General features: G+C 42.7%; 1 protein-coding gene and 1 non-coding gene across 5 annotated transcripts in view; one reads left to right on the top strand and one right to left on the bottom strand.

Moving 5' to 3' along the window:
- Positions 1-7,564, bottom strand: part of WDR11 (WD repeat domain 11) — a 75,598-nt gene extending 68,034 nt beyond the window's left edge. For 2 of the 4 annotated variants that reach the window (XM_039481323.1, XM_039481325.1), the window contains exons 1-2: positions 7,319-7,564; positions 4,689-4,800 (exon numbers count right to left, since the gene is read on the bottom strand). In XM_039481323.1, coding sequence (XP_039337257.1) covers positions 4,689-4,800; positions 7,319-7,404 — 198 coding nt within the window. In that variant the 5' untranslated portion in view covers positions 7,405-7,564. The remainder of the gene's footprint in view (positions 1-4,688; positions 4,801-7,318) is intronic. The other 2 variants (XM_039481326.1, XM_039481327.1) reach the window with 1 other exon arrangement.
- Positions 7,565-10,310: 2,746 nt separating this feature from the next.
- On the top strand, positions 10,311-10,390 carry TRNAF-AAA. The gene has a single exon. It is a non-coding gene; the product is annotated as a tRNA-Phe (tRNA).
- Positions 10,391-14,097: the final 3,707 nt, after the last annotated feature.

Genomic DNA, 14,097 nt, shown 5'->3' with positions numbered 1-14,097 from the left:
ACTCTGTTGTTTAGCTTCATGGTGGCATTTTCTTTTGGTCTTCTTACTGTTTGTTTGTTTTTTATTTGAGGGTTTACATTTAGAGCTTGTCTCCTCTTACCGGGGGATCAACATGTGGCGATCGATCCACCAGGGACTGATTTAACAGATCTAGTGAAGACCCACTAAATCAACCACCGATCGCTCTCCCATTGGCTCTGGTACTCCACCAGAATGAAAAGCATAAGGTAAATTCAACAGAAGTGTTTCTCACGTTGACCCAGTGCAGTGTAGACACTGTAATAAGTCGACCTAAGGTATGTAGCTGGAGCTGCGTAACTTAGGTCAACTTAGATCCGTAGTGTAGACCTGCCCTTAATTTGAGCCTCTACTATGGTGATTTTTTTTAAAGTTTTCAAGCAGCTTGCAGGCATTTCACTCTCATGACTGATCCTTTTAATTTCTGCATAACTAGCTTCCTCATTTTTCTGTAGTTCCCCTTTCTGAAGTAAATGCTACTGTGGTGGGTTTCTTTAGTATTTTCCCATTACAAGGATGTTAAATTTAATTACACTGTGGTCACTATTACCAAGTAGTTCAGCTATATTTAATTTCTGAACCAGATCCTGTGCCCCACTTAGGATAAAATCAAGAATTGCCTCTCCCCTTGTGGGTTCCAGGACTAGCTGCTCCAAGAAACAGTCATTAATGATGTCTAGAAATTTTCTCTCTGCATCCTGTCCTGAGGTGACATGTACCCAGTCAGTATGGGGACAGTCATAATCCCCCCTTATTATTGTATTTTCTGTTTATGTAGCCTCTCTAATATCCCTGAACATTTCACAATCACTGTCACCACCCTGGTCAGGTGGTTGATGGTATATTACTACTGCTATGCTCTTATCATTCAAGAATGGAATTTCTATCCATCGAGATTTTATGGTACTGTTTGATTCACTTAAAATTTTTACTATATGGGATTATGTTTGCTTTTACATATAGTTCCACTTCTCTACCAGTGTGACCTATTCTATCATTCCTATATATTTTGTACCCTGGTATTACCATGTCCCATTGATTACCATCATTCCAGCAAGTTTCTGGGATGCCCATTATATCAATATTCTCATTTAATACCAGGAACTCAAGTATACCCATGTTTGTATTTAGACTTCTTGCATTTGTATACAAGCACTTTTAAAATTTGTCAGTATTTAGTTGTCTGCCTTCATGTGATGTAACTGAACATGACTGTTTGTTTGTCTGACTGTTTCTCTTCAGTTCTTACATATACTTTATTCAAAGAAATATATCAGGTGCTGCTTCTTCAATTATGCTACAGTCATCTAGAACCTCTCTTTCCATCCAAAGAACCACCACGCTATACACACAAACTGCTCTCCTAGCCTGGTTTAAGCAGAGTCATGAGGTGTCTGGATGGCCAAGAAGGAAGTGTATGTGTGAGCGAGTCCAGTGCTTTGCACAAAGGCACTAGCACATCAAGGGCTCTTTGGCATTCTGGCTTCAACTCCTGGGGTGCAGCAGACCTTAGGCTCCACCACCGCAAGTTCACAGCCACATCCCTGTGTCCCTCAAACCAAAACCCTCTTACCACTTCCTCAATCATTCCCTGTAACTCTGCCACTACATCCCTGTTCCCCTTTTCCCAGTTCTCCCAGAAAATTGAGCTGAACTGGGAAAGGGGGGTGAAATCTTTGCAACATCAGTTACTTCTTTCCACCATCCACAGCCCACACATATCACCCCCACCTTAACAACTAAAGGGCAAGCTTGAGTATGACCAATAATATAATATGTGAATGCATACACAAATGTAGATTTCAAACCTGTAATTACTATATAAAAAAGCCACATGAACTTCAGAACTGTCACTAGCTACATTGATCACCCATGCACAACTGTTTAAACATTACAGACAAACATCTGGTAATCATTATTTGCAATATGACATTACACACCAATAAAAAAAACCCTAAATATAGATATAATATAGATATTATTAAAGCCACACAAAATCTATATTACTCATTAGGACAAAGGGAGTAAATATATAAAGTAAACATGGCTGGACTTTAAGGATAACCATTAATAGTTCAACGTGAAGGTAGAAGGTTTTTAAGGTTAAAAAGAGGATATGTTTAATAGATTGCAGACAGTGTGTTGAAATACTTAATTGCTTATTTCTTGGCTTTTAACAGCGTTAACTGCTGAGGTATGCAGTCCAGTAACATAATGTAAACAAGATTTTTAGGTGAAAATTCCTTGTAAATGGAACCAGTCCATGTTATTTTCTTTGTAATAATGGACTCAGAATATGTTTCTTATGTCACTTGCAACTGTAATAGTTCTTTTAAAAAGGAATGTGGTAAGCAGACTTCTTAAATATTAAGCTCAGGAACTGAAGAAAATTATTTATGATTACATCTAGAGGAGTGTGGAAAGATCTTGGCCAGTATAATAATTTCTAATATGATGTCCACTGACCTTTAGAGCAGAAAAGAAAAGAATTCCACTCCTCTCTTTTTCCTCATAAATTAGTCATTTTCCTGGGTCTGCTCCAGTTAATAAATGAGACGGTGGTTTTGAAAAATAATCTAATAAATTATATAAAGACTGTAGGGACCTTAACATTTAGCTTACTGTTGAAATAGGATAGCGTCACAAAATTAGCTGGAAAATATAGCTATCCTGATGCAGTTACAATGCTATCATTATAAGGCAGCAGAACTGAAGGTTATAATTTATTAACTAACCTATGTGCAACTTTTAAACTAAGCTATTAATATTGCTGCTGTCCTGTTCCATTGTGTGATTAATTTGCTGTTTGGACACTATTTTAGGTATTGGTATTTACCTATATCTCACGACCAGTTCTGAGGACAGCCCGGCACGTCAGGGGTGGAGGAGGCTAAGACGACAACCTGCTCATACAGAGTGGGTATCATTCATTGTAATGACAGAGTATATAATTTTCAAATATGTTGTAAAGAATGATTTGATATATTTTCTTTTACAGTATCTTGCCTTAAGAGAGCAAAGGCATTAAAAAGTGTTTGAATATACTTGATAATATATCCAAAATATCCATGTGGATTGGCCAATAGGTATATTTTTGTTTCCTTTCTCTTCAGTCTCCATTTTCATTTTGTGACCAACTACAGGACCACGTCTAACCAACAGAAGTAATACCTAAATATTATGTTCAATTTAGAACAATTATGATGCTGATTAACTATTTGTATGGTTATTTGCCAACCTCTTGCATGTGTCCATATCACTTATTGCTCCATCCACTATCTAGGATAATATAATTTATTGTTCAAATTTTGGCACATATTACTTTGACAATCTCCACACATGTAATAAAACAGAAAGGTTTTAATCAAAATGTGTTGTCGTATATGGAGATCCGACATGGCATACAACTTATATAGCTGTTCCAGATGTTTACATTTTAAAAATACTCTTATCAATAAAACAAAAATCTCTCTATATATTAATCAATAGGCAAGTCAGAGAGACAGACTAGCAGTGTCAGAAAAATGATAGATCTAAAATTATGTAGAAAATTCAGTTGCTCTCTGGCATGTTATTGCTCCAAATCTGGAGACTAAATTCAATCATTAAAATGTGACTAGAGGGATTCTTGTCCTGATTTAGATACAAATCTGAATAGCTCGTACCATGCTCTGAAGGTTGGCACGGTCAAGCCCTAACAAACTATTTGATAGAGTTCTGAGCTGAGGAATCTCCACAGAAAACATTCTTTACCCCTTGCCCAAGACTAGAGAATCCACAGATAGGCAGATTATCACTAAAAAGAGCTCAGAATTTTTCATCTTTTTACAGTTGTTGTAATTATTGATAATCATGATGAACTGATGACTTAAGAATGTCAGCACAGTCTCGTTTTCTCAGAAAAATAGGAATCCAACAAGAAAATACTAAGGAATTAAACACACACAAATACGCACAAGCAGTATTTCCTAGGAGATAAATGTTGCAAAATGAAATTGAGGGCACTTAACTCAGCTAGTTAGGTGTTAACTAAGGAATGATGCTGCACAACCAGCTATCACATGGTTGCCAAAAGTAGCACTATAAGAACACCAATGACAGATGCAGACTGAACACTGAGCCAGACTTAGCTCAAAAACAATCGGGTAGTGCTTGATCTGCAAGGAGGCTGTCTCTCTTTGGCATGTGCCATGATGATGAACTCAGCTAACTAACTATCAGGAAAAGCCTTCCCAGTGAGTCATTACTGCTATTACATTAAGCCATAAAAATATTTCTACGATTCAAAAATAATAGGAAAACAGCAAAAATATTTTTATGGATTGTAAAGTTAGTAGAACTGCAGCAGAACTTCAGTGTTTATTAGGTGTATAATAATTGTTTTTTTAAGGAGCGTTTCTGTTTTGACCATATCTATATCATTAACACACAAACAGATGTTTCCCCATACATCTGAAAATATAATGGTACCATAGATGCCTGTTCAATTTCAACAAATGATTGGATCTTAGCCATCAAAGAGGTCATTTTATTCCTTAAAGATTAATGTCATATACCAGATTTGATGTAAAAGTCAAATTAGATAAAATGGTAGTTATTTACACTGAAATTTAGAAAAAACAACACACACAAAAGAATCACACGAAACAACCTGAAACAGATACACTCACCTTGACAACAGTAGTTTTGTGTCTTTCCAAAACTTGTACAGTCTGGGCAGTGTTGGAATCAATAACTAGCACCAGGGACTGACACCCATATGCAATCAAACCTTGCCAGCCCCTGGAAAAATAGCAATGTTACTATCAAACAAGGAAAGGAACAAATGTCCAGACCATCAATAGGTGTGCTTGGATTTCATGAGATTTTTTTAGCTATAAAGTCAAACTAGAGTAGCAATGATCTGTACTTCATTAGAGTTTCTGTAGCTGGATTATCAACAAAACTGATATTGTGCATAATAAGTAATAAAATAAAGCTGAACTGCAACTACAGCAGCATGGTTAATTTATTTGTGAATGCTTCTATATCATATCATTAAAACATTGTGTTTATTATGAAGAGAGGGCCAATGTTAACTGTTTGTCATCTCCCTCTCCCCTACACTCTGTCTCTCTGTTTGATCATTTTTAAAATTAAAATCATTTGGGGGAAAGAAGTGTGCCACTTGTTTGTACATCAAGCATGTTGTGTGCATGCTACTGGAAACAAATAAAAATAGAAATACACCTCTACTCCAATATAACACGACCCGATATAATACGAATTTGGATACAATGCGGTAAAGCAGTGCTCGGGGGGGGGGGGGGGGGGTGTGAGGCTACGCTCTCCGGTGAATCAAAGCAAGTTCGATATAATGCGATAAGATTTTTTGGATTCCAAGGACAGTGTTATATTGAGGTAGAGGCGTATCTACCCAACAAAATAAAACCTGAAAACATACAAAACTCAGTTCCAGCACTCTACAGGGAGCAATTTTTCAATGCAAGGCTAATTTATGTCAGAGGCTATTTAAATGCTAAAAGAGCAGGCTAAAACCTTACATAGTTTAAACCACCTGCATCAGTAAATGGCATGTTGCTTTATAAGATACGAGAAGATTCACATGGTTGGGAGATGGGTTGGTTGGCTTTTGCAGGGAAGGGGAGAACTGAAGGAGGGTGAGTTTAGTAGTAGTCAAAAGGTCTATTTGACCTTAGAGAAGAGGTTGACATTGCCACAGAGGAGAACCACAAAAATATGGGGTTCAGTTAAATGGTTGGGGACAAACAAGAATAGGACTGGAGTCAAGGGGTTGAAGCAAGGAATCCAAGCACAGAACCCCAGATAACGTCTACTGCTCTGAGAAAATATCAAGAGAATCAATGGAGGGGAAGGTGTTGTCTTGACTTGACAGATCTGTCAAGTCAAGACAAGTCCTCAGACAGAGGGTTGGTTCAGTTATTTAAGCATGGGACTGAAAATCAGGCAGTCTGTTCAGCTTTACCAGCTGCAAAATAGGTATAATTTTAGCCTCCCTAACAGAGCAGTTGTTTGGATTAGTTGGAGGGCATAGAACATAAACATACACACACACTTTTATACATATACATATATATATACACATACACACATACATATATATATATAAATATTGTTTTTTATCTGCCATATCATAGGTAGATAGATGTATCATATCTACAACAGATAGCAGAAGGTTTCTACCATTTATGTTTGTACCGTATGTGGCTTGTCACATCAATAAAGGAGGCTGCAGAGAGCCAAGCCCAGCCAGTCCCACAGCACAGGAGCTGCCTCTGCTGAATGAGTGTCGGGTAGGACCCGACCAAAACTACCCCAGAACCTCCACCCCTAGACTATTTGCTGGGTCACAACAGATCATAAACATTTACAAATGGGTCCTGGGCCAAAAAAGCTTGAGAACCACTGCTTTTGATCCTACACCAATATAAATATTTAACAGACAAAAACAGAAATGGTCATCGATGCACAGAAATTTAACGTAACTGAGTTTGTCAAGAGCACGTTTTCATTTGAGGAAGTTAAACTGATCAGATCCTCTACACTCAGTGCTGACAATTTTCACAATTATATAGCAAACCCCAAAATATTTGGTGTCTGATTTAATGTTTCAGCTTCTGCAGACAAGTGATTATGTGGGAATCTCAACTTTATTTTTTCCTAGACCTTCCAGTTGTGAAAAGAAACTGAAAACATGATTTTGGTGTTCTCTATACCAAGCAAAGTCTCAGAAACCTAAACATAAACCAGAAGGCAAATAAAAGAACACCTGATTTTTTAAAACATGTTTAAAACTCATGTCTTCAGTGTTTGAGGCTGCCTTTGCTGTACTTTTAGAAAAGTGAGTAACATCCTTCCCAGTCACCGAAAAAGTGGGTTAGGCGCAGTCCCTCGTTGACAGCGGTCTCTGAGAGGCTGAAGGAGGAGGGAGGGCATAGTTCACTCCCCACTCCAAAGACTTTGGTCTTCTAACTCTCTAGTGCCCAGCCTCTCCCTGAAAGGCCTCTCCCCCGGCACCACCTGGGCAGGGCTTCCTCCTCCACGCAGGGGCAGGAGAGCCTCGCTCCCCCACCACCCTCCCTTCCTCCTCTGGGGCTCCAAGGCCTCCCTTCCTATTGATTCATCAACCAACTCTAACCCATAAGCCGCCACCCACCCACCAGGTCCGCCAGGGCCCCCCGCCCTCTATCCCCACCCGGGGCCTCCACTCTCTCTCTCACACCCCTCCCCCGAGCCAGGGCCCTTCACGCCCCCCGGCCCTGCCCGGCCCCGCACTCACCAGTCCACCGCCCCCTTGTTCTGCGCGCTCAGGGCTCCGGTGAGGGTCCGGGCCGACAGCCTGATGTTCACCGTGTAGGGCAACATACTGCGCAGGGGGAGCCCGGCAGCGGCGCGCTGGACCCCGGGCGGCGGCCCCTGGCTCTGCGGGGGGTGGCCGGGTTCTCCGCAGCAGCCGGGAAGCCTCAGCCCGGCGCCGGAGCAGGAAGCGCCGCGGAGGAGTGCGCTGCCGATCCCCTTCCCCAGCCGTCCGGGCTGCCCCAGCGCCCGAGGCGCTTTGGTTCCGCCGCGGCAGGGAGTCGCCGAGCGGCCGAACGCGGCGGCTCCAGCCCGTTGCGGAGCCCGAGCAGCGCCCCCTTTCGTGCCGTCAGATTAAACAACAGCTTCCGCCTCCCCAACCCACCTGCCGCGCTACCCCGGGGCCAGCCCCCCCCCTCTGCTCAGCTCCTCAATGGAGCACCGCACCGGGGAGCCCATTGTGCCGCCCCAGAAACCCAACCTCCCCTCCCCGTGCAGCGCTGCCCAGCAGCCGCATCCAGCCGCATTTTGGCAGCAATCAGTCACCCAGGTTCCACCCAATGAACCCGTTCCCCTGGCTGGACAGCACCAAAAAACGCGGATCCAGCGCCAGGGAGCCGTCCGATGAGTAACAAATTGGGGGCCCCAAACCTCAGAGTGTGCAAGCTAAATTGGAAACAAGTGTGGCCACTCCTATGTCAGTGGGACTATCTGGATCTTGAGCCATCCTTGAAAAAGACTTATCTGTCATTTGGATCTTGACAATTTTTAGCCCCAATACCCCAGCTCTATTGTTTCAGCACCGCCTACACCCAAACAGCCAGCCTGTGTTGCAAACTGGTACAGCAGCACTGTAAAAAATAGTTATCCAGCAGCTAAATCCAACCACTGGGGGGAGGGGGTAAACCTTATCCTCGAAATCTTACCAGCTACATGGAAGCTGTTCCAATTACACTACAATAATCCAGATCGCCATACATCTCTCCTCACAAGGAGCATAAAAGCAGGTATCCTGCACTTGGAGCCTACTGTTTGGTGCGAGGGGTGCAGGTGGGGATGTGTGAGGGTGGTGGTGCAAGAGTCAGGGTGGGCAGGAGGCTGGGGGTTTGAGAGGGTGCAGGAGTCAGGGCAGGGAGTGTGGGGGTCCAGGAGTCAGGGGGCTGGGGGTTTGTTGGGGGTGCAGGAGTCAGGGCTGGGGGCGTGGGCTGAGGTCATGGGGGTGCTCTCAGCCCCATGCCCCACCCCAGCCCCTTGCCCTGAGCGGCTCATGGCAGGAGGCTGATGTGTAGGGGAGTACAGAGGCTGCGCCTTTGTTCCGCACTGCCCCAATTCCACCCCCTTCCCCAAGACCCTGCCCTTGCCTCCTACCCCAAGCACGCTGTGGCCCTGTCCCTCCCCCGCCCCGAGCAACCTGAGCGCTGGCAAACAGCTGTTCAGCGGCGGGGGCAGCACTGGGAGTGGGAGGGAGAGGGAGAGGGAGAGGGAGGGGCGGGAACGTGGCCCGCTTGGGGGAAGAGGTGGAGGAGGGGGGAGCTTGGCTGCCGGTGGTTGCAGAGCCTGCAGCAGGAGCCCCAGGAGCTGGCAGGACCAAGCTTCTGCCCCACAGCTGCCTGGCCCTGGGGTCCCCTGTTGTTGGAGGGGCCCGTGCCAGGGCACCCTGTGTTTCACTGTAAATCTGCCTCTGGAATACTGTGTACAGTTTTGGTCACCCATATTCAAGAAAGATGAATACATACTGGAACATGTGCAGAGAAGAGATGACTGCTCTCAATAAATACACAGGGCAGCAAACACCAGGGAGGTAGAAGAGCTATTTAAAGTAAAGGGCAATATTGACCCAAAAAAAGGGTTTCCATTGGCCATGAATACATTTAGGCTAGAAATGAGAATTAGGTTTCTAACCATCAGAGGAGTGATGTTCTGGAACAGCCTTCCAATAGGAACAGTGGGGGCTAAACAGCCTAACTAGTTTTAAGATGGAGCTTGATACATTTGTGAACAGTAGTACATGATAAGGTTGCCTGTGATAGAAGAAGATTGCACTCAATGACCTTATCAGTCCCATCCAGCCCTATGTCCTAAAATGTGCTTAAATTCCATTGACTTCAGGGCACTGTGATATGGTGTTGCTTGCCATTCAGCCTACACAATACTGGAGATTGGCCCAGTCCCATCTCTGCCATGAATAGTAACAGAAACAATGAGCCTCAGTACAAATGTCCTAGCTTTCCCCAGATAGCCCAATTTCCATGGGATTTCCCCATTGACCTTGGAATAGCTGCAGGAATGGAGAGGTCATGCATCCTGTCAAGTAAGCAAGGAGGAAAAGCCACTTGTACTTCCTAAAAGTAACCTTTGGTTGAAAGTGCATACCCTCACGGTTACAGAGTTTTCTGCTTACCCTAAGCCTTCAGGCAGCTTTTTTTCCACAGAAGAGTATCATAGAATCATAGACGTGTTGGACTGGAAGAGAACTCAATAGGTCATTTAATCCAGTCCCCTGCACTCATAAGTAATAGCTAGACCATTTCTGACAGGTGTTTGTCTATCCTATCTTAAAAACCTCCAGTGACAGAGATTCTGCAGTTTGCAGTGCTTGACTACCCTGACAGCTAGGAAGTTTTTCTAATGTCCAACCTAAACCTCCCTTGCTGCAATTTAAGCCTCTTGCTTCTTGTCCTATCCTCAGAGATTAAAAAGAACAAATTTTCACCTTCCTCCTTGTATCGACCTTTCATGTATCTGAAAATTATTATCATGTTTTCTCTTAGTCTTCTCTTGTCCAGAGTAATCAAACCTAATTTTTCCAATCTTTCCTCATTTTTTTAGACCTTTAATCATTTTGTTGCTCTCTTCAGGACTTTCTCCAATTTATCCACATCATTCCTGAAATGTAGCATCCAGAACTGGACACAATATGCCAGATGAGGCCTTATCTGCCTGGAGTAGACTGGAAGAATGACATCTTAAGTCATGTAGTTGTGGCTGAGTGGTTAAAGTGATAGACTAAAAATCCATTGGGGTCTCTCTGTAGGTTCAAATCCTGCTAACTACAGAGGAACTTGTGGTTCTTGTGTTTTGTTTACAACACTCCTGCTGATACCCTATTACACTGTTGACTCATATTTAGCTTGTGATACACAATAACTCCCATATCCCTTTCCGCAGTACTCCTCCTTAGGCAGTCTATTTTGTATGTGTGCAGTAGTAGTTCCTTCCTAAGTGGTGTACTTTGCAGTTTCTCCAGATCATTTTAAATTATAATCTTATCCTCCAAAGCACTTGCAAACCGCTCTCCCCTCAGCTTGGTATCATCCACAAACTATAAGAGTGTACTCTCTATGCCATTATCTAAATCATTTATGAAGGTATTGAACCAAACGAGGCTCAGGACCGATCTCTGCAGGATCCCACTCACTATGCCCTTCCAGCTTGATTGTGAACCACTGATAATTACTTGCTGGAAACATTTTTCCAACCAGTTATGCACCCACCTACTAGTAGCTCCATCCAGACTATATTTCCTAAGTTTGTTTAAGAGAAGGTCATGCAAGATAGTGTCAAAAGCCTTATAAAGTCAAGATATACCACATCTACCGCTTTCCTCCTTTCCACAAGGCTTGTTATCTTGTAAGAGAATGCTCAGAGGAAAACTGTAATCTTACAGTTCCTCACTGTACATGTGCTTAATTATTCCACTGGGCAGAGACATCAGAGTAATGTGTGTCTGAAGAAAACTGGAACAAGGCTGGGCTCTGGTCAATATGAGAGCAGCTTGGTATGACAGAGCAGAGAATGAGTTTCCTCCTGCTTTATTGCTCTTGGCTGTGTGTGACCTGTGCTGTCTATAATAACTGGAGGTTTGCAATTATGAACTATTGCATTGTGCCCTTTTCTGTTCTGTCTGGCTTGGACAGACTTCTGTGGAGGAAAAGTCAACAACTACTGAGGATTTGGAGTCATACACTATAATGATGTTGGACAGACTGCAATAATGGGTCAGTTTAATCTTGTGGATGAGGGATAAAACTAACCATAAAAAAGATTAAAAGCTTTTGAAAAGAGAATAATCTTCTTTCCCAGGCAACGTAGTCTCTTTCAGCTAATACTATGATGAAATAATTAACAGTAATATAGATATATTTGCAGAGGTAAATTACTGCTGCATCTACCCTGTAGATACTAAATAGGATATATTAGTCTGTTAAACACTCAAATACTGTGGCAGACAAAGTCACAAATGAGATGAAGGGGGGTCTTGTGGATACAGTTATGGGACTGGGATTCTGGAGAATTGGGTTCAATTATTACTTCTACTACAAATTTCCTGTGTGACTGGGCAAGTTACTCAATCCCTTTAGGTCAAATTCTGCAATCCTTACTCATGCTGAATAGTGGCTCCCAGCCCTAAACAACCCATTTTGCACCCCATCCCCTCCCTCCCCGCAGCCCTCCTCTCTATGACAGGGCTTGTGATGGGTTCTTGGAAGGCAGCCTGACATCGGTCTTTCCCAGAGCCTGCAGCAGAGAGATCAACTCCTAGTTTGAAACTGGTCCTTTTATAACACACCCATCCTTCTACCTAGCATAAAGAGGCCAGAGTGAGGATGAGGACCTCACCCGAGCTGTTTGTAGATTCTAGATGCCAAGGCCAGAAGGGATCATTGTGATCAACTAGTCTGGTCTCCTGCATAACACAGGCCATAAAATTTCCCCAAAATAATTTCCAGAGCATACCTTGTAGAAAAACATCCATTCTTGATTTAAAAATTGTCAGTGGATGGAGAATCCACCACAACCCTTGGTAAATTGTTCCAATGGTTATTTAGTTTCACTGTTAAAAATGTACGCCTTATTTCAAATCTGAATTTGTTTAGCTTCAGCTTCCAGCCATTGGGTGTTGTTATACTTTCACTGCTAGATTGAAGAGCCCATTATTAAATATTTGTTCCCCCTGTAGATACTTGTAGATTGTAATCAAGTCACCCCTTCTCTTTCTTAAATTACATACATTCAGCTCTTTGAGTATATCACTGTAAGGCATATTTTGTAATCTCTTAATCATTCTCATGGCTCTTCTCTAAACCCTCATCTGGACCTGCTGATTTAGAAATGTCTACCTTTTGTAGCTTCTGTTTAACATCCTTCAAAGATGCTAGTAGAATGAAAAGAGTGTTATCCCCATGTGATATCATATGGGTATATCATCTGTTTTTTCCCCAAATACAGAATAAAAATTTATTTAACACATTCGTCTTTTCTGCATTATTATTAATAATTCTACCATTTCCATCTAGTAATGGACCAATATCATTGTCAGCATTCTTTTTGTTTCTAATGTATTTAAAAAACCTCCTTTTTTGTCCTTAAGTCTGCTGTCCATAGATTTTGCCTTGTGTCCCTTTGCTTCCCTTATCAATTTTCTACAATTCCTACCATCTGATTTATATTAATTACAATCAAATTCCCCTTTATTCTGTTGTTTTATATGTTTACCTTTACTTCCCTTCTAAACTAGGCTGTTTTTAAAAAAATCCACACAGCCTTCTTCCTCAGTTTTGGAACTGTAGGTTTGGGGGAATCTAGTAAGGTGTTCTTAAATTATTCCTAATTATCTTTCACAGTTTTCTGATAAAGTTCTTTCTCCCAACTGATTTGGCCCATAATTGTTTTCAGCGTTGTGAAACTGGCCCTATTAAAGCACCGAGTATATACATTACTAATATGGACTTTATTCTGCTTGCACATTATAAGTGTGATCAAGTCATGATCATGTGCACCTAAGCTACCATTAATTTTTAATTCTGTTATCAGTCCCTCTTTATCTGTTAAGACCAGTTATAAGAAAAATTCCCCCATGTTGGCTGCAATACTTTTTGAGTTAGAAAGTGGTCAACTGTAATGCTCAGGAGTTCCAAGGGTGTTTTTGTACTGGCAACATGGGATCTCCAGCATATGTCACTCAACTTGAAGTCCCCCAGGATCATGCAGCTTTTTTCTCCCTACACATTATAGATATGTGCATAAGGAGGTGGTTATCCTGTTCCCTGGCTGATTTGGTGGTCTGTAGCAGACATCAACCAATACCCCATATTGTGCTTTATCTGTTAGAATGTTGATCCATAAGCATTCAAGATCATTTTCTTCTGAGTGATCAGTGACTCAGGAACAGGTAATGCAATTTTTGACATAAAGGGTCACCTCTTCCCTTTTTGCCCACTCAATCCTCCCTAAAAATTAATAGTTATAACTTATTTAACATTCCAATCATGCAAATCATCCCATGAGGTTTCACTAATACTAACTAGATTGAATTTATGCACGAACAATTGCAATGAGCAATTCCAATTCCTCTTGTTTGTTACCCAGATTCCTAGCAATAGCTGCAGTGCAGTGCAAGTTTGTTTGGGTGTTTGTTAAGTGTGTTTATAAAAGTGCACTGCAGACATGCCCCCGGCAGCGGAGTGCGTGTCCCGGCAGCAGGGGGAGGGAGTGGGGGGAGAGAGAGAAGGGGGGCAGCCAGGGGTTCCTTCAGCTGGGGCACTCGCCACTCGGCCCCTCCCGCTGCACTGCCTGCCAGGAGGGCTCCGCGCTGCTCCCGCCTGCAGGTGAATTGAAAGTCGTTGGTCAGCGGGGAGGGAAGGACGCGGGCTGCCAGGCTTGCTGCAGACTTGGCACTGGCTGGGGCAGACAGACCACGCAGCCCGCTCCCAGCAGGGCGCTCCCCTCCTTCGCACCGCCACCCCCTACAGTGGAGCACTG

This window comes from Mauremys reevesii, linkage group 7, assembly GCF_016161935.1.
Source record: "Mauremys reevesii isolate NIE-2019 linkage group 7, ASM1616193v1, whole genome shotgun sequence".
Classification (NCBI taxonomy): Eukaryota; Metazoa; Chordata; order Testudines; family Geoemydidae; genus Mauremys; species Mauremys reevesii.
This window is presented reverse-complemented; position numbering and strand designations above follow the sequence as displayed.